General features: G+C 37.7%; 1 protein-coding gene across 4 annotated transcripts in view; it reads left to right on the top strand.

The window, feature by feature from the left end:
• Window positions 1-19,410, top strand: part of PTBP3 (polypyrimidine tract binding protein 3) — a 119,630-nt gene that overhangs the window by 55,744 nt on the left and 44,476 nt on the right. For 2 of the 4 annotated variants that reach the window (XM_010373344.2, XM_010373338.2), the window contains exons 3-4: window positions 5,553-5,722; window positions 13,909-14,055. In XM_010373344.2, coding sequence (XP_010371646.1) covers window positions 5,553-5,722; window positions 13,909-14,055 — 317 coding nt within the window. The remainder of the gene's footprint in view (window positions 1-5,552; window positions 5,723-13,908; window positions 14,056-19,410) is intronic. The other 2 variants (XM_010373347.2, XM_010373349.2) reach the window with 1 other exon arrangement.

The raw sequence follows: 19,410 nt of genomic DNA, 5'->3' as shown, positions 1-19,410 counted from the left end.
ACCAATCCTACACAGACTGTGCAGAATATAAAGGAAGTGGGAACACTTTCCACTTCCTCTTAGGATGCCAGTATTACGCTACTGCAGCTAAAGAAAACTACAGATTATTATCTTTCATGAATATTGACATAAAAATGTTAAGCAAGATATTAAAGTCGGGTTTTTCCTTGTGGTAGCAGTGTGAGAACAGAGTATAAGCTGCAGCGGTGGAAATCGTGGCAGGACAAGCATTTAGTAAGTTTCTTCTGCTGTTTGAATGTTGGTTGAAAAGAGTACAGCTAAAACCACAGGCATTATGCTTCCAGAAAAATCTCAAGGAAAAGTATTGTAAGCAATAGTTGGTAGCTGTTGGATTGGGCTCTGAAGGAAAGAATGGAGAGATTCAACCAGTGAGCATGAAAGTTGGAGATAAAGTTGTACTCCCAAAATATGGAGGCACTAAAGTAATTCTAAATGATAGAGATTATGTATTAATAATTTTTATTAGAGAACGGGGTCTTGGTATGTTGCCCAGGCTGGTCTCAAACTCTTCCTCAAGTGATCTTACCCCACCTCAGTCTCCTCAGTAGCTGAGACTACAGGTACTTGCCACTGTGCCTAGCAACAAGGATTTTTTCTTATTTAGACATCTTGGAAAGTACGTAGACTGAAATCAATCGTCACTGAAATGGCATCAACATGAACCTGCCCATCCCACTGAAATCTCTCATCGTGGAAATAATGCTTTCATTATTTCTGAAATAATGAAGTTCTGAAATCTTTCAAATGATTGTCATATCTCTCTTATAACTAGTGATCTCTAAACTAAAAAAAAAAAATCACATTCAATTATATATTATATATATAATATATATATTATATATATATATAATTGAATATATATAATTGAATATATATATACACACACACACACACATACACACATGTATGAAGAGTGAGAAAAAAAATCATGGTACATGTGTCATGACCAAGTAGGGTTTCTACAAAGTGCTTACATTTGAAAATCAGTGTAACAGAATACAAAATAAAATCTGTTCATCTTAAGAGATCTGGAGAAGGCATTTGAAAGAATTCAACTCCTTTTGTGATAAAATTGTTAGCCAACTAGGAATAGAAGGGAACATTTTCAACCTGATAAAGGTATGAAACTACAGCTAGCATTATTATACTCGATAGTGTAAGATAATGCCTTTCCCTTAATATCAAGAACAAGGCAAGGATGCCCAGTCTCATTGATTCTATTCAACATTTTGCAGACAGAAAATCCCGGCTAGTTCAGTAAAGCTGTAAAAAATACAAATAAATAAAATAAATATACGGCAGGCCAGGCACGGTCGCTCATGCCTGTAATCCCAGCACTTTGGAAGGCCAAGGTGAGCGCATTACCTGAGGTTAGGAGTTCGAGACCAGCCTGGCCAACTTGGTGAAACCCCGTGTCTACTAAAAATATAAAAATTAGCTGGGCGTGGTGGTGTGCGCCTGTAATCCTAGCTAGGGAAGCTGAGGCAGGAAAATTGCTTGAACCTGGGAGGTGGGGATTGCAGTGAGCCGATTGCACCACTGCACTCCAGCCTGGGTGACAGAGTAAGACTCTATCTCTAATAAATAAATAGCATATAAATTTGAGAGTAAGAAAACTGTGTATGTACAAATACTAAAGAATTTAGCAAGACTGTAGGATACAAGATCAAGATATCAAAGTCAGTTGTGTTTCTGTATATTATCAATTATTATGACAAAAAATTTAAAGTATTACTGGTTCATTAAAAATTATGAAGTACTTAGGGATAAAGGTGTCAAACTATGTGTGAGACCATTACACTGAAAACTACAGAACTTTACTGAGAGAAACTTAAAAAGATCTAAATACATTCAGAAATGTCATGATGTTTATGGTTTAGATGACTCAAAAAATGTTAAGATGTGAACTCTCCCCAAATAGGTACCTCATTTCAAGAATGGTGATAAAGCTGTAGTGATCTGTAGGGTTCAGATTGCCCAGGGTGGGGTTTGGGGGTTTGGTAGGGAGGACTAACTGCAAAGGGTTCCTAGGGAACTTTTTGGGATGTCTTGATTTTTGTGATGGTTATATGGATTTTATTTGTCAAAACTCATCAAACCCTGCATTTAAAATGTGGGTGGATGTCTTATTCTATCTAAAGTAAGCCCTCATAAAGTTGATTTTTAAAAAATGAATCCATGTTTCGCAAGTAGTTTTCCTGACAGAATCTTCTAGTTTTGAGGTGGGAATATTACGAATTTTTAAAAACCCTGTTTCACATAGCTCTTTGGAAGCATGACTAATACGTAGTGGGCATTTTGTAGTTTTTAATATGTAGTTTAGTAAAATACAACACGATTTATACAAGCAAAATATTTTGAATGCTTATTTTTATATTAAGATTTTTGGAAACTGTACTCTGTCCTTTTGTATAGAAAAGAATTATTTAAATTTGTGTGTCCAATACATTTGAATTTCCTTTTTTCCTACTGGCTTTTAAATCATGGCCATACAATTGCTTATGATGGTATACATTCTTCATCTTCAGATTATCTATCAAATCTTTACATATAACCCTTTCCCAGTCACCTAAATGAGTCATTCTTAGATTTTGAGATTTCATATAATAATAATATGTTCAGTTAATTTGGGGCAATGTCTTAATTATGGCAAATAAGGACATCGAGTGCAAAAAATCGCTATCATTTGCAATTACCGTTTTGATTGGAAAAAATAGAACATATCTCCAAGCAAAACAGTCTTTCTTAAGAAACGCTAGGCATATTATTGATTACAGTGTACTAGATGTTGTGCTGAGCATTTAAAATATATTGAAAAGAACAAATTAAAATTTCAAAATATTCTTGTTATACCCGTTTTACAGGAGTAGAATCTGAGGCTTAGTGATGTTAAGTAACTTGCTCAGAACAGGATATCTGATTTCATAGCTCCGCGCTCTTAACATAGCCCGGGTATTTTATAATATGGAACAATTAACAACCTAAAATGGTGATTTATAATTGCACATTTCTTGGTAAAAATTTGTCATCTTAGCTCTTTATTTGAAAGTGCAACATAAATGGGAGCTCAGGTAACTTGTTTGGTATTCACATTTTCTCGAACATAGAATACCTCTATTAAAGAAACAACTTTTTAAATGTTCTTTCATTCTTGTTGGAATATTCTGGGTAAACTGATAGGAGCCTCATGCCTTTAGAAAGTTTCTCTAGTCCTTTTCTCCCATCCTGTAACTCCTTGTGCTGATTGAGCAAGGCCACCTTGGTAGTGTTATTGTTTAGCTCTATGCCTGCAGGGAGGGTGCCAGACAGACATTCCCTGTTCCATTCTCACCCCCATCCAGTACTCTGATGTTTGTTGTTTTACTCTAGTGCCAGTGTTATCATTTGTTATTGTTCACAGTCCATGTAAGCCTTTGTAAATTTACATTGTCAGTGTCAAGTTACTTACGGTTTTCTAGGAGTAGTAAGACACTTTGAAATTACCTTTACACTTTGGTTTGGGTATTTATGAGACTCAAATGAGGCAATGTAAGTGAAAAAGTTTGAAAGTTAGAAGTGAAATGACATTTTAGGTATTTGGTACCTGTTTAGGTTTTTGGAGCAGAATAATGACATGATACACGTTATGTTACGTTATGTTACATTACGTTTCTTTATGTTATGTTACTTACCTTACTTTACGTTATGTTATTTTGAGACAGGGTTTCAGGCTGGAGTGCAAGTGGTGCAGTCTTGGCTCACTGCAGCCTCCTCCTCCCGAGTTCAAGTAACTCTGCTGCCTCAGCCTCCCAAGTACCTGGATTACAGGCATACGCCAGCACATCCTGCTAATTTTTGTATTTTTTTTTTTTTAGAGATGGGGGTCTTGCCCTGTTGCCCAGGCTGGTCTCGAACTCCTGACTGCAGGTGATCAGCCCGCCTCAGCCTCCCAAAGTGCTGGGATTACAGGTGTGAATTGCTGTGCCGGGCCTGATGCACTATTTTAGTTAACATTGATACGATACTGGATCCCCAGAATATGGGAAGCAGGGAGAGTGAAATTAGAGGAGGGGAGAGCTGAAGTGGGGGCAAGATCAGGGTGAGGTTGGTGACTTTGAGAGTGGAAATGAAAGAATATAATCAGTAGTTATGTTGGAGGGAAAATCAGTATTTATCGGTGATTGATAAGGGAGACGAGCAGATAGAATCTCTTGCCTTCCACATTAATTAATCCAGTAAACATTTGTGTGCCAATTATTTTCCATAATCTGACATAGGCATTTGCTATATAAAGGTACATAGACCTGTATGGGCCTCTAGGTATTGTTAGTCTTTTAGGTCTGGGGAGGATGCTGCTTGCATTCATGAACATAGAGAATTTGGGAACAAGTGCTAGTTTGGGTATTAAGTCAACCTATCTAGTTGTAAACAAGTTGAGTTCTGTGCCACAGATACAGATGGATATGGAATATGGCTATATTAATTTTTATTTGGTCCTTATGAAATTTGTTTAGGATCACAGACAGTTGATTGTAGTTTCATTAGAGAAATGATATTTTTAGGCATTTGGAAAGATTATATTTTTCTCCGAGTAGTGGCAAATAGGGTATTTAGTGATCAAACAACATTGCAATGAAACTTTTAGCTTTTAAGTAATTTGTTTTTAGTCTTTTGGTTCTGTTTCTGGAAGAAAAACCTTTCTGAATCTTACCTGCATAAACATAAGTGTTGCTTACAGGCTTGTCAATTCTAGTTATTCTCAGTATTGAAACAATAGGATATAAATACATTTAGCTTAATGAATTTTTTTACTTTACAGCAGTAATTCTCCAACTTTAGGGTAAATAGAATCTCCTGGAAGGCTTGTTGAAGCAGGTCACTGGGTTCCACTCCTGGAGCTTCTGCTTCAGTAGGTCTGGGTGGGTTTGGAAATTTGCATTTTCAGCAAGGTGGTACTTACGTTAAGAATTATTGTTATATAATAAGGAGTAAGATTATCATAGGAAACTACAATTTAGCTTCTAAAAACTAAAGACTATTAACACCTAAGAAATAAATTTTATTTTAATAAATACACAGCTCAAATCCATATCTTCTTAGGATGTGATAAATACCAGATTTTTATCATAGTCTTTCCTGAAATGTTATTGTCCTAATTTATTTATTCAGCAATAGAATAAATTAGAAAAATGTCCTTAAAATACCTTAAAGACATCATAAATAGTGTTCTCTATTCATAAGAAAAAGTTGAGTATTTAGAGGTATTTGAAATAACATAATTCATTTACCCCTTATACTTTTCCTTGAATTAAAAATGAGACTTCAGTTTTAAAAAATTGAATACCCACTGTGGAAAACCAAAAGCACCCGTTTATTAAAAGGTAGTTGGTTTTGTTTTCTACTCTCCTTTTCCACCTACCCCCATCAGCCCCATGTTTCCCTGAAGTTCAAAACCCAAAACTCGTTTAGGATTAAATGTGACAATATGATTAAGGTAGTATGTCAACCCAAATTAGTTTCAGTAATTTAAAAAAGAATCTTATGTTTTTTAGCTAATGGGAATGACAGCAAGAAATTTAAACGAGATAGACCTCCCTGTTCGCCTTCCCGTGTTCTCCATCTTCGAAAAATTCCATGTGATGTCACCGAAGCAGAGATCATATCATTAGGTCTACCATTTGGCAAAGTAACTAATCTTTTGATGTTGAAAGGAAAAAGCCAGGTATGTAATATTTAAAGATTGACAAAGAGTGATTATCTCCAGATGTTAGTATTACTGATAATTTTTATTTTCTTGAGCTTCTCTATATTTTTAAAATTTCATATTATGAACATAAATTAGTTTTAAAAGTAGATTTTTTTCGGGGGGTGTGTAACAGGAAGCAACAAACCATAGTAACACAAGAAACAGGATTTCTCTTATCCATTGACTTATGTTTTTTCTTAAGACACAGATTTTTTATTTTCTTTTAGTTAATTTGTTTTTAATTTTATTTATATTTTGTATTACACAGTGGTTTGTCAAATGTCCTGTGATTAGCAGAAAACGCTGATAGGATATAAATTATACCTCATTTGGCAAATTAAAGAACAGTTAAGTTTTCAAAAATCTAGATAAAAATGTATTGTCGGCCGGGCGCAGTGGCTTACGCCTGTAATCCCAGCACTTTGGGAGGCCAAGGTAGGCGAATCACCTGAGGTCAGGAGTTCGAGATCAGCCTGGGCAACACGGTGAAACCCTGTCTCTACTAAAAATACAAAATTAGCCAGGCATGGTGGCACATGCCTATAATCCCAGCTACTTGGGAGGCTGAGGCAGGAGAATCGCTTGAACCTGGGAGGTGGAGGATGTGGTGAGCCGAGATCACGCCATTGCACTCCACCAGCCTGGGCAACAAGAGTAAATTTCCGTCTCACCAAAAAAAGAAAAAAAAGTTATAGTATTGTCAAAAGACAAAATCACAACACATTTAAACATGATTAGATTGGCTTCTATTTGTGATTCTAGAACCGAGCAACACCTCATTCTTTAAAATAGAATGAATGTTCCACTGGGCAAGACAGAATAGTTGGTTTTTGTAAGGTGGGAACAAGGAAGTAACAATTGTTTAAAAAGTGAATTTGTTAACACCAGGTTATTACATTTTACTTTTCTTGTAAGGGTCAAAGCAGTAGGAACTTATTGTGCTGATTCAGGTAGGCCACTGTTTCTGATTGGTTGCTGTGAATCTCCTGTTTTCAGGAAAAACTGGTTTGTTTGGGGATTTACTTGCTTTACTTTGCATGAGTGACTCCATTTTAGTTTGGACTGATCTGCTGGGGTGTAGTGCAGGAGGCTAGTCAAAATAATGTCCTCTCAAAAAGTCAGTTTATTTTAGGTATAGAATTAATATGTGTCTTCTTTCATAATTCAGAAGAGACTGTAAAGAGTTTTCATTTGAGGCCGGGCGCGGTGGCTCAAGTCTGTAATCCCGGCACTTTGGGAGGCCGAGATGGGCGGATCACGAGGTCAGGAGATCGAGACCATCCTGGCTAACATGGTGAAACCCCGTCTCTACTGAAAAATACAAAAAACGAGCCGGGCGAGGTGATGGGCGCCTGTAGTCCCAGCTACTCAGGATGCTGAGGCAGGAGAATGGCATAAACCCGGGAGGTGGAGCTTGCAGTGAGCTGAGATGTGGCCACTGCGCTCCAGCCTGTGGGAAAAAAAAAAAGTTTTCATTTGAGAAGGTGACAGGTTCTTCTTAAGATGAGTAAGAAAACTTGTTTCTGTGGTGACCATGACAAAAAATATAATACTTGTCATGTGGATTTTAATAATTTTATGTCCTCTTGTTCCAACTCAGACTCCACTGGGATGAATTCTTTAGTTTTTTCCAAGTTTTTGGCTGTCCTTAAAATCTTTTACACTGTTTATTACTGTAAAGAAGAGGACAACAAATCTAGGCCCTAGGTATTTTGTAGTACATTGTGATATATTACTATGTTTCATCTGCTTTTGATAAATAATAAGTTTAAGAAACACATTTTAAATACATTTATAAATAGTAAGCATTGGGCATGAAAGAGGTTGGATGATGATGTCTAACTGAGTTCCCTATATTTAGTAAATCACTTATTTAATATCCTCTTTAATTCACATGAGGTTACTAAGATCTGGAGAAGTTAAGTGTAACATGCCTTAATATTTGGCCCTTGTTGTATTTCCACATTTGTCTTAAATCCTTTGGAGACAGTGCATCCCTGCCAGTTAGATCTTTATTTTAACACAATTGCTACTATTGAGAATAGTATGGTTTGCAGGATTTGAACAGAGACCACATGGCCATGTCTAATGGCTAATTGCCTGTGAAACGCTGAGCAGGCAACACCATAATTTTCTTTGTCTCTGCTACTGATTCTGGGTTTATTTTTATCGGTAAGCTAACCGTAAGTGTTACGTTAATTGCTTGTGTTTTGATCACAAATCCTGTTTAAAAAATATCTTTTTAGTAAATACACTTGAGCGGGAGATTCTGATTTGAGTCACTAGAACCACTCGTGAGTGATAACTTTTCTCAGGGCATTTGGAGGGTGAAGTATTGGGGGCCAAATGGGGATTATTTTTACCAGCCTTCCTCTGGGTAGTGACTTTTGGCTATCTCTCCACTCTGTACTATTAAAATTGGACTTTTTTTTTTTTTTGGAGACGGAGTCTTGCTCTGTGGCCCGGGCGGGAGTGCAGTGGCCGGCTCTCAGCTCACTGCAAGCTCTGCCTCCCGGGTTCACGCCATTCTCCTGCCTCAGTCTACCGAGTAGCTGGGACTACAGGCGCCCGCCACCTCACCCGGCTAGTTTTTTGTATTTTTCAGTAGAGACGGGGTTTCACCATGTTAGCCAGGATGGTCTCGATCTCCTGACCTCGTGATCCGCCCGCCTCGGCCTCCCAAAGTGCTGGGATTACAGGCTTGGGCCACCGCGCCCGGCCAGAATTGGACTTTTTGACTAGATACTTAAATAAAATGTAAATAATTACTGGACTGCATGTGGAAAAAAATTATTTTAGCATATGAAATTTTAGATCCTATATACTGTAAGAAAGAAAATCCTGTGACAAGAATCATATATTCCAAGTATATTGTTTAGCTTTTCCTTTATGTGACTGTTAGAAATTGAGTATGTTCTTAACATTTAGAAAGAAGTTTGCAGAAATATGCCCATACAGTGAATATTATTGTTTACAAATTGTTGAAAGATGAAGCTGTTTTTCCTACCTTGACCATTTTTATCCTATTGTCTTAGAAAAATTAGAAAAAATATATTACTGACACAAGTGGATAATGGCTTCAAATTACATTACGGACATTTTTACCTTTTAAATAGTATAAATGACTTGAAGTCAATTTTGCTCTTTTTAAGATAGTGGAATTTTTATTTGCTTGGGGAGTTTTGTTTGTTTATTGTGGGTTGATTGATTTGTGATGTTTCATCCACTGTCACATGGCTAACATCACTGTTTCATAGAACATTGGTAGTTCATTTGGAGCATTTCATTGGTTCAGTTGTTACATTTGGTTGGTACAGTTATACATCATGTTTAACATCTGTCCAGTTAATACTGCTTTTCTAGACTTTATGTGGAAACATTTGACAAGTAAGGTAACTATAAACAAAGAAATAGTTTGATGTAGAGCTATTTGCCATTTCCTGTGTTCAGTAATTTTGGTGTTAACAAATTCATATTTTATAAATTGTAAATGTTTTATACATAAGTTGAAATGGTTGATATGTGCTTGCTAATTAAATGCTCTTGTGCCTGGGGATGGTGGCACTTGCCTCAAGGATTGCTTGAGTCTGGGCATTCTGGACTGTAGTGTACTAAGTCGATTTGGTATCCACACTAAGTTTGGCATCAGTGTGGTCCAGGCTGCCTAAGGAGGGGTGAACCGGCCCAGACCAGAACCAGAGCAGGTCAAAACTCTGTGCTGATGAGTAGTGGGATTGTGCCTGTGAATAGGCGAGGCAACATATCAAGACCCCTATCTGTTAAAAAAAAAAATGGATGGATGGATGGATGAATGAATAAATAAATATGTTCTTTTGTAGTAAAAAAAAGAATTGGATTGTCTAACTAGAAATTTTGTTGATTTGTATCAGGAGTGGTTCCTGCATTTTAAATTTTTTGAGATGTTCTTACCAGTAGTTTTGAGGACTCAGAATGGTTCGTTAGTGTCTATAGTTTATCTTTCTAACTAATCATTAAAATAGGGCGACAAAGGCTGGGCACAGTGGTTCCCACCTACAGGTGGGAATCCCACCACTTTGGGAGGCTGAGGCAGGAGGATTACTTGAGCTCAGGAGTTCAAGACCAGCCTGGGCAGTATAGTGAGACTTCATCGCTACAAAAATTGTAAAAAATTAGCCAAGTGTGGTGGCATCCACCTGTAGTCCCACCTATTTGGAAGGCTGAGATGGAAGGATTGCTTGAGCCCAGGAAGTGGAGGTTGCAGTGAGCTGAGATTGTGCCACTGCACTCCAGTGTAGTGAGACTCTGTCTCTAAATAAATAAATAAATAAATAAAATAAAAAGAGTGAGATGGGGACAAAATCTACCACCTTAAAGCTTTGTAAGTATCTTATTCCTGTAAGAGGAAACTATGTATACTATAAAATACAAATGTCAAGGGGCTTTTGCCAGCTAACCTTTTTCCGAGTCATTCTTGAGATATCTATTGTTAGTACAATGACTACAGATATCAAGTCACTTGAATGACTTAAATCAATATAGACTCAGTGAGTGTAGGAAGTTCTCAGATTTCCATAATTTGAATAATTGATCTTTTGTCCCTTATTTTTTTTTTTAATATTCTGTATTTGGAAGATTATAAACTGTTTTCTGTTTTTGAGACGGAGTCTCGCTCTGTTGCCCAGGCTGGAGTACACTGGAGTTCACTGGTGTGATCTTGACCTCACTGCAACCTCTGCCTCCCAGGTTCAAGTGATTCTCCTGCCTCAGCCTCTCGAGAAGCTAGGATTACAGGCACCTGCCACCACACCTGGCTAATTTTTTGTGTGTGTTTTTAGTAGAGACGGGGTTACACAACTTTGGCCAGGCTGGTCTCGAACTCCTAACCTCAAGTGATCTGCCCATCACGGCCTCCCAAAGCGTTGGGATCATAGGCATGAGCCACTACACCTGGCGTTATTTTGTGATAAAGGTTTAATATCCCTAATCTGAAAATGAGGTGCTCAAAAATCTGAAACTTTTTGAGCACCATAACAATCAAAGGAAATGCTCACTGGAGCATTTTGGATTCCAGAATTTTGAATTAGGGATGCTCAGCTAGTAAGTATCTAAGGCAAATATTAAATATTTCAAAATCTGAAATCCAAAACACTTCTGTTCCTAAGCATTTTGGATAAGGGATACTCAGCCTGTGCCTCAGAATTAAATATGACATATATGTGCATGTCTATGTTTTATTGAATGCCTCAGTACTTAAAAAGGAACCTAAAGCCAGGCGCGGTGGCTCGTGCCTCTAATCCCAGCACTTTGGGAGGCCAAGGTGGGTGGATCACTTGAGGTCAGGAGTTCAAGACCGGCCTGGCCAACATGGTGAAACCCCGTCTCTACTAAAGATACAAAAATTAGCCGGGTGTGGTGGCATGCACCTGTGATCCCAGCTACTCGGGAGGCTGAGGCCGGAGAATTGCTTGAACCCAGGAGGTGGAGGTTGCAGTGAGCCGAGATCGCACCACTGCACTCCAGCCTGGGCAGCACAGCAAGACTCCTACTCAAAAACAAATAAAAACAAAAAAAGGAACCTAAGCCCTGGGAACACTAAAGCCATATGAGTGTATGAGTTGGGGGCAGCTGGTGGTAGTGGTGATGGGTAATATGGTAAGGAGATCACTGAAACATTTTCTTCACAATGCTTTTTGAGGGTTGAGGGATAGAGAGAGGGTGTGGAATGGGGAGAATTCTTGGTACCTTAAGATAATGCTGTCTGTCAATGCTGCACGCATGATTTCCCATCATTTTAGACTGGAATTTCAGATGCCTTTTTAAGGAATGCTTAAGAATCATGATTCTTATGTTGGGAAACCTTTAAAAAATTAAAAATGCTTCATACATTTATTGAAAAAAATTCAAAAGCATAGAATTATTTAAAGTAAAACTTGATATTCCCCAAACAGCACTGTTTTCTGGCCAAAGTTAAGTGTGATTCCATACATACAAGTAAATGTGACATGAAGATGTAGATACCATGTTTATATATGTGTGCACGTGTGTGTAATATATATAAATGTAAAATGCAGGAAATACCTTTACATATTTATATGTAACCTTTTTTCAAAAGTAACATGGGTGTTAATTGGAAGCATTTGAAACATTGAGTACGAAAGATTTGGTGACACATGTAATCCCAGCACTCTGGGAGGCCGACTCGGGTGAATCGCTTCAGGTCAGGAGTTCTAGACCAGCCTGCATGATGACCCCCCATCTCTACTATAAACACAAAAATTAGCCGGGGGCATGGTATCATGTGCTTGTTAATCCCAGCCACTCGTGAGGCTGAGGCAGGAGAATCATTTGAACCCAGGAGGCGGAGGTTACAGTGAGCCGAGATATGCCACTGCACTCCAGCCTGGGCGACAGTGAGACTGTGTCAAAAAAAAAAAAAAAAAAAAAAAAAGATTTAGAATTGGAAAATTGCCACTTAATTAACTGGTTTTCTATGGTTCTTGATTTTTTTCTCGTTTCTTCTTAGAAATACTTAAAAAGGCAAATCTAAAGTGTGCACCATCATATGAGTAAAAGGTGAAAGATTTATACCATCTGAAGAAAAACCAGAGTATTGATCCTCATTTTACAAGGATGCTTTTCAGAGGCTGAGTTTAATAGTTTTATTCTGAAAAATCCCATACAGTCCAACTAACAGGAACTAAAAATGATCTCAATTAAAAAATCATCTCATGTTAGAGCTGCAAAAAGGCTTAAAGATCCTATTAGGCAGTGCTTCATGTTTTAGATGAGGAAACTAAGGCCCAGAGGTGTTAATGAGTAAGGTGTCATAGTCAGCCATAGATTTTAATCAGGTTCCCTTTCTACCATATCAGGCTAGTTCTCGTTTCTTGCTATCACATATGTTGGTGAAGTATGAGATAATAAAACTCTTACTGAAAAAAAGTGAATGCTCTATTAATTTGTTTCATAAATGGCTGTTTTTAAAAAGGGTAAAAGGAGAACATACCATTTTGTCCCATTCCTGTTTAAGACTGGGTATTATTAGAGCAGTGTTTCTCAAATGTTTTTTCCTCTGTTTTTTCTTTATTTTCCCCTAAAGACGGTTTTTAGCCTTTTTACCCCTTAATTGCCGGCATTAAATTTAGTATCTGTTTATGTATTATAGCCTTTTAGCCTCATATTTTTTTTTTTTTTTTTTTTTTTGAGGCAGAGTTTCACTCAGTCGCAGTGGCGTGATCTCGGCTCACTGCAACCTCTGCCTCCTGGCCTCAAGCGATTCTCCCGCCTTAGCCTCCCAAGTAGCTGGGATTACAGGCACCTGACAATCATTCCCGGCTAATTTTTGTAGTTTTAGTAGAGACAGGGTTTCACTGTGTTGGCCGGGCTGGCCTTGAACTCCTGACCTCAGGTAATCCACCCGCCTCAGACTCCCAGAGTACTGGGATTCTAGGCCTGAGCCACCGTGCCCAGCCTTAGCCTCACTATTTTTAATGATAAACTTAAACCACAGCCCCTGAAAGCATCCGTTTACAGTGGTGACATACACATTTATTTTCATCTTTTTAATTATTTCTAGATTTTAAAAGAAACAGAAATAAAAGGAGAATCAAAAACTACATAAAATCCCTTAATCAACTGGCAGTTAAATCCTTTTTTTTTTTCTGAGATAGTGTCTTACTCTGTTGCCCACGGTGCAGTGCAGTCATGCAGACATGGATCACTGCACCCTCAACCTCCCAGGCTCAAGCAATCCTCCTACTCAGCCCCTCCCTCATTCCCCAACCCCAAGTAGCTGGGACCACAGCCATGTGCCACTATGCGTAGCTAATTAAAATTTTTTTTTTTTGTAGAGATGGATTCTCCATGTGTTGCCCAGGCTGGTGTTGAACTCCTAGGCTCAAGCACTCCTCCCACCTTGTCTTCCCAAAGTAGCTGGAATTACAGTTGTGAACCACCATGCCTGGCTTCTCAAAGTTCTTCAGTGAACCCAACTTTTTAGATGTTTCTAATTGACATCCATGATATTTTGAAGCAAAGTTTTTTTTTTTTTCCCTCCCCTTGGGGGTAGTGTCATTTTATTTGAGAATGCATGGTTTTAGAGCAAGCTAGAATGGCAAAATATCTCTTAACTATCTTTCAAAAAGATGAGCTTTCACTTTACCTTCTTGTGTTTATTGCAGGCTTTCTTAGAAATGGCTTCTGAGGAAGCTGCTGTTACTATGGTGAATTATTACACTCCTATTACTCCTCACCTTCGAAGCCAGCCTGTTTATATTCAGTATTCCAATCACAGAGAACTTAAGACTGACAATCTACCTAATCAAGCTGTAAGTATTAAAGGTGTTTTTAAAAATAGATATGGGAATACGTGGTATGATAACTTACATACTTTACAGATGAAGAAAAATTATGTGCCTTTATTTATTTTAGGATACTTTACTAGTCATAATTGTATATGTAAATTCTTCCCCCAATTCTTTTTTTTTTTTTTTTTGAGACGGAGTCTTGCTCTGTCGCCCAGGCTGGAGTGCAGTGGCCGGATCTCAGCTCACTGCAAGCTCCGCCTCCCGGGTTTACGCCATTCTCCTCCCTCAGCCTCCCGAGTAGTTGGGACTACAGGCGCCCGCCACCTCGCCCGGCTAGTTTTTTGTATTTTTTAGTAGAGACGGGGTTTCACTGTGTTAGCCAGGATGGTCTCGATCTCCTGACCTTGTGATCCGCCCGTCTTGGCCTCCCAAAGTGCTGGGATTACAGGCTTGAGCCACCGCGCCCGGCCGATTCCCCCAATTCTTAATAAGAAAGCAGTGCCATTTAGAAATATATTAGAAGTTTATTTTTTCTCTTGAAACTGTTTTCACAATAAAAAAAGGAGAAAAAATATTTATTGTTACATACATCTTAAAATCTCAGATCTGAAAGGACTTAATGATTCATTTCAATCGTCTTTTTACAGACTCTAACAAAGGCATTGAGAAACTGAGTGATATTAAGTAACAGAACTTAAGACCTTAAGAGTTTTTTAGAATTGTTTATTAAATGATTTTTGACTCCTGAAGATGAGTGTGAAATGTAGCATAGCAACATTTCTTACCCATTTTTCTGTTGATGTAGCACACGTTGAGTCTTTTGTGTCTTTCCATGTTGATTTTTAAGTGGTTAAAAATAGTTTAATTATTTGAAGTTATTTAAGGACAGAAAATGTTTATCCACAAAGCAAATACATTTTAAGAAAGTGGGTTTTGGCTGGGCGTGGTTTGGGAGGCTGAGGCAGGTGGATCATGAGGTCAGGAGATCGAGACCATCCTGGCTAACACAGTGAAACCCTATCTGTACCAAAAATACAAAAAAAATTAGCCGGGTGTGGTGGCGGATGCCGGTAGTCCCAGCTACTCAGGAGGCTGAGGCAGAGAAATGGTGTGAACCCGGGAGGCAGAGCTTGTGGTGAGCCAAGACTGTGCCACTGTGTTCCAGCCTGGGTGGCAGAATGAGACTCCGTCTCAAAAAAAAAAAACAAAAACAAAAAGAAGAAAATGGTTTTTTTTTAAAGTTATGATTTTAAGGGCATGTTTAGGCCTCTGTATTCTTGCTCTAGGCAAAGAACTCCTCCAACTCTCTGATTTTGTGTTGAAAGGCAGCACAATGTAAGCTGGTGAGATTCAATTAGTTTTCCACATTGTTTGAAACAGCAACATTTACTGCACGTAATCCTTAACTTATATTAGGCAATATTAATGGCATATAATAAACTATATAAGCTTACAATAAATACAATATTAGATGAATGGAATAGACTTTTTCAAATAAAAAATTGTCATTACAAGTTGTACATAGGATACATGCTTATGGTACACCAATCAAGAAAAGTAAAAGAGAAAAGAACTAAAACCAATCCAGTTACCCAGAGATAACTAATGACTAGTGGTAATATTCGATGTGTATTCAGGTGTCTGTGTATCTCATTTTACACAAAATGTTTTGAAATCTTTTTTTGTGTAATGTTATGGACATGAGTTTATTACAACAAATATAGCATTACCTCATTAGCTTTTAATGACTCTAATACTCTCTTGTATAGGAGAATTATAATTTGTCCAGTTTGTTTTTGATACACACTGAAGTTGTTTCCAGTGTATATTCCAGTACAGCACATTCCAATCCAATACAATGTATATTGCCATATAATACAATGTATATTCCAATGTATATGTATGAAATCTGCTGGGACAAAGCATGTACATATTTTAAATTTTGGTTTATGTTGCATGATTTCTTTCTGTAGAGATTATGTGCTTAGAGTGCCACCAATATAATGGATGAGCAGATGGCTTTCCAGTGTTCGTTAATAGATAGATGAGTAATTATATCCTATTTTTTACTTTTATTTGATAATTTGTAAAATACTTATACTGATTTTTGTTAGTGCCACTTTCCCCGTTTTTTATTGTAGTAAAATATACATGACATAAATTTTACCATTTCAGCCATTTTTAAATGTACAGGTTAATGGCATTAAGTACATTTACATTGTTGCCTATAGTCACCACCACTCTTAGTCTCTAGATGCCATTTCTCATCACCTCAAACTGAAACACTCTATCCATTATACAGTAACTCCCTATTCCTCCCTCACTCCCACCTCTGGCAACTACCATTCTACCTTCAGTCTCTATGGATTTTGAAATATATAGTCAAGTCTCTTAGGATGTCATAATACCATCTTTTCTGACTTCGGTACCATGCTCAGAAAGACCTAGTACACCAAGATTAAAAAACAAATCTACGTATGTTTTCTTCTAATACTTTTATGTTGTGGTTCTTACTTCTATTAGGAATTTTTTGGATGTAGGAATGAGGGTAAGGCTTCCGTCTTTTTTTTTACTCCAAGAGACCAGTTTCTCCTGCATTATTTTTGAATAACTTATTTATTATCTATAATGTGAAACTTGTCCTTTGTCATATATTAGTTTTCTATACACACCCTATGCCTGCTGATCATATGTACACACACGTGTACTCTTGTGTGACATGCTTATATGTTCTGCTTACATGTCTTGTTCTACCCTCATGTGTGTGCTGCTCACATGCTATACATTCCATGTTTAACCTTTACTACCTTTTGAATTGCAAAAGCTTAGATTCCATTTCTGCATCTGTGCCCTAAGGCTTAATTTTTTTTTTTTTTGGGCGGGGGAGACAGAATTTTGCTCTTTGCCCGGGATGGAGTGAAGTGGTGCCATCTCAGCTCACTGCGACCTCTGCTCCCCACCCCCCGCCCGCCAGGTTCAAGCGATTCTCCTGCCTTAGCCTCACGAGTAGCTGGGATTATAGGTGCCCGCTACCACGCCCAGCTAACTTTTGTAGTTTTAGTAGAGACAAGGTTTCACTATGGTGGCCAGGCTGGTCTGGAACTCCTGACATCAGGTGATCCACCCGCCTCTGCCTCCCAAAGTGCTAGGATTACAGGTGTGAACTACTGCGCCTGACTCCTAAGGCTTAATATATTGCAGGGCAAGACCTTATTTCTTACTCTCTTTTCAGAAATTAACTGATTAATATATCTTGCCTATTTCTTCAGATAAATTTTGGAATTATTTTGGTAACTCCTGTCCTCCAAGAAACACACTTGGAATTGGGTCGATGTTGTAAATTAATTTGAGATAATTAATTTTGCACATTAATTATATTACTGTGATTCTTTTAAGGAGGAAGTTATATTTTGTTTATTTTCTTGTCTTTCAGTAGACTTTTTAAATTTCCTTCATGTAAATCCTGCCGTTTTCTCATTAGTGTGATTCTTAAGTATGTTGCTATAAATCTTGAAGGGAAAAAACAATTTAATAAATCTTAAAGGTTGGATTATTCCAAAGAGAAACAGTGAGAAATCCCAGTTGCTTGGCAACCAAAGCTAGCCTAAATGACCTAGTTTATTCTGAGATAGACTTCATTTCTTCCCAATACTTTTTCCATCTTGTTGCTTTTATATAACTTTTATGCATTGATGTTTGATAAAATACTTTTTTTTTCATTCAAAGTCCTACATCAAACCTAACGTCAAAGTTTCAGATACCTGTTTGATTTTTTTTTTTTTCTTTGAGACGGAGTCTCGCTCTGTCGCCCAGGCTGGAGTGCAATGGCCGGATCTCAGCTCACTGCAAGCTCTACCTCGGATTCACGCCATTCTCCTGCCTCAGCCTCCCGAGTGGCTGGGACTACAGGTGCCCGCCACCTCGCCCGGCTAGTTTTTTTTTTTTGTATTTTTTAGTAGAGACGGGGTTTCACCGTGTTCGCCAGGATGGTCTCGCTCTCCTGACCTCGTAATCCGCCCGTCTCGGCCTCCCCAAGTACTGGGATTACAGGCTTGAGCCACCGTGCCTGGCCCTGTTTGATATTTTTAAAGTACTGTAATGTCTTTTTATTCTGACATTCCCAGGAAGCTGATGGATGAGTGTTTCATTCCTTTTTGTTCTCTGAATAGCAAGCTATCCCAAAATATGCACTTTATTTTTCCAGTTTATGATTGTACTTGCTAGAAGGTCAGGTGAATATTAAGTGTTTTTGTTTCCTTGATTTAAACTAAAATCACAACTGTAAAATTTAGGTTATATTCTGAGATACAGCATTTGAGAAACGGTTGTGTTAATAGAAGTCATTATTGTATGCAGCTTTTCTTGACCTTATGGATGAAAGTTTATAAATCTGCCATGAGATGACCATAGAAAGATTTTCTCTAAAAAGACAATCATACTTAACACTTAAGATCTGTGCATTTTTATTGCATGTCAATTTTCATCTTCTCAATCTGAGAAATATCTTCTTTACATTTTCCAGGCATTTTTAAATTTTACATGAAGTATACATTTCTCCTTATCCCACATTAAATTTGTTTTCCTGATCATACTATTGCTATTATTTCCTTTATTAATTTCACTATTCCAGAGAGTTTGTTACCCAAACATTTAAAAATTATTTCCCATAATAGGAATTCTGCTCCTTCATAATTTTTAGCATCGGACATAATTTTTAGCAGTTTGAGTTTGTCTGTTGTTTCCTCATGATTCAATTCAGAGTATCTGTCTTTGACAGCACATCACAGAAGTAATGCTCTTTTCATTGCATCATAAAATTTCCATTAGTTGTGTTAGTAATGATGGGCTCTTTGATCACTTGATTAGGGTGGTGTTTGCTAGCCCTCTCCACTATAAAGTTGTTACTTACAAGGGGGAAGAGTAGTATTTTGTGGGCAGGTACTTGAAGACTGTGTAAAGATACTGTTCCTTATCAGCTGTTAATTTATATCAGTATGGACTAAAGGTTTCCTATGTTATTTGATGGGTTTTTTAACAGTTGTTATTATTTTGATACACAAATTGTCCTAGATTTGGCCAGTACAGGCCCCTTCAAACTGGTTTCTATGTCCTTTTGGAATATCCCTATCATTCTTTGAACATTTCCTTGCATTCTGACCAACCCTTCGTCCCCCTGCCCCAAAACAAAAATGTTTTATACTCATCTTGTGATTTCTGGGCCCCAGTTCTGGAATCAGCTATTCTTTTAGAGTGCCTTGGTTTCTTTTAGTGGAGAATATTTAGAAGCTTGTCTTGCCTACCCTTGCTTGGGTGTAAACATCCTATGCCATAGTCTTTAATGTTGCTGTCATATTTCTTCTCCCATTGTCTTTTAAA

The sequence above is a fragment of the Rhinopithecus roxellana genome, chromosome 16, assembly GCF_007565055.1.
Source record: "Rhinopithecus roxellana isolate Shanxi Qingling chromosome 16, ASM756505v1, whole genome shotgun sequence".
Lineage (NCBI taxonomy): Eukaryota > Metazoa > Chordata > Mammalia > Primates > Cercopithecidae > Rhinopithecus > Rhinopithecus roxellana.
Note: the sequence above shows the minus strand (reverse complement) of the source record. Positions and strands in the feature narration are given on the sequence as shown.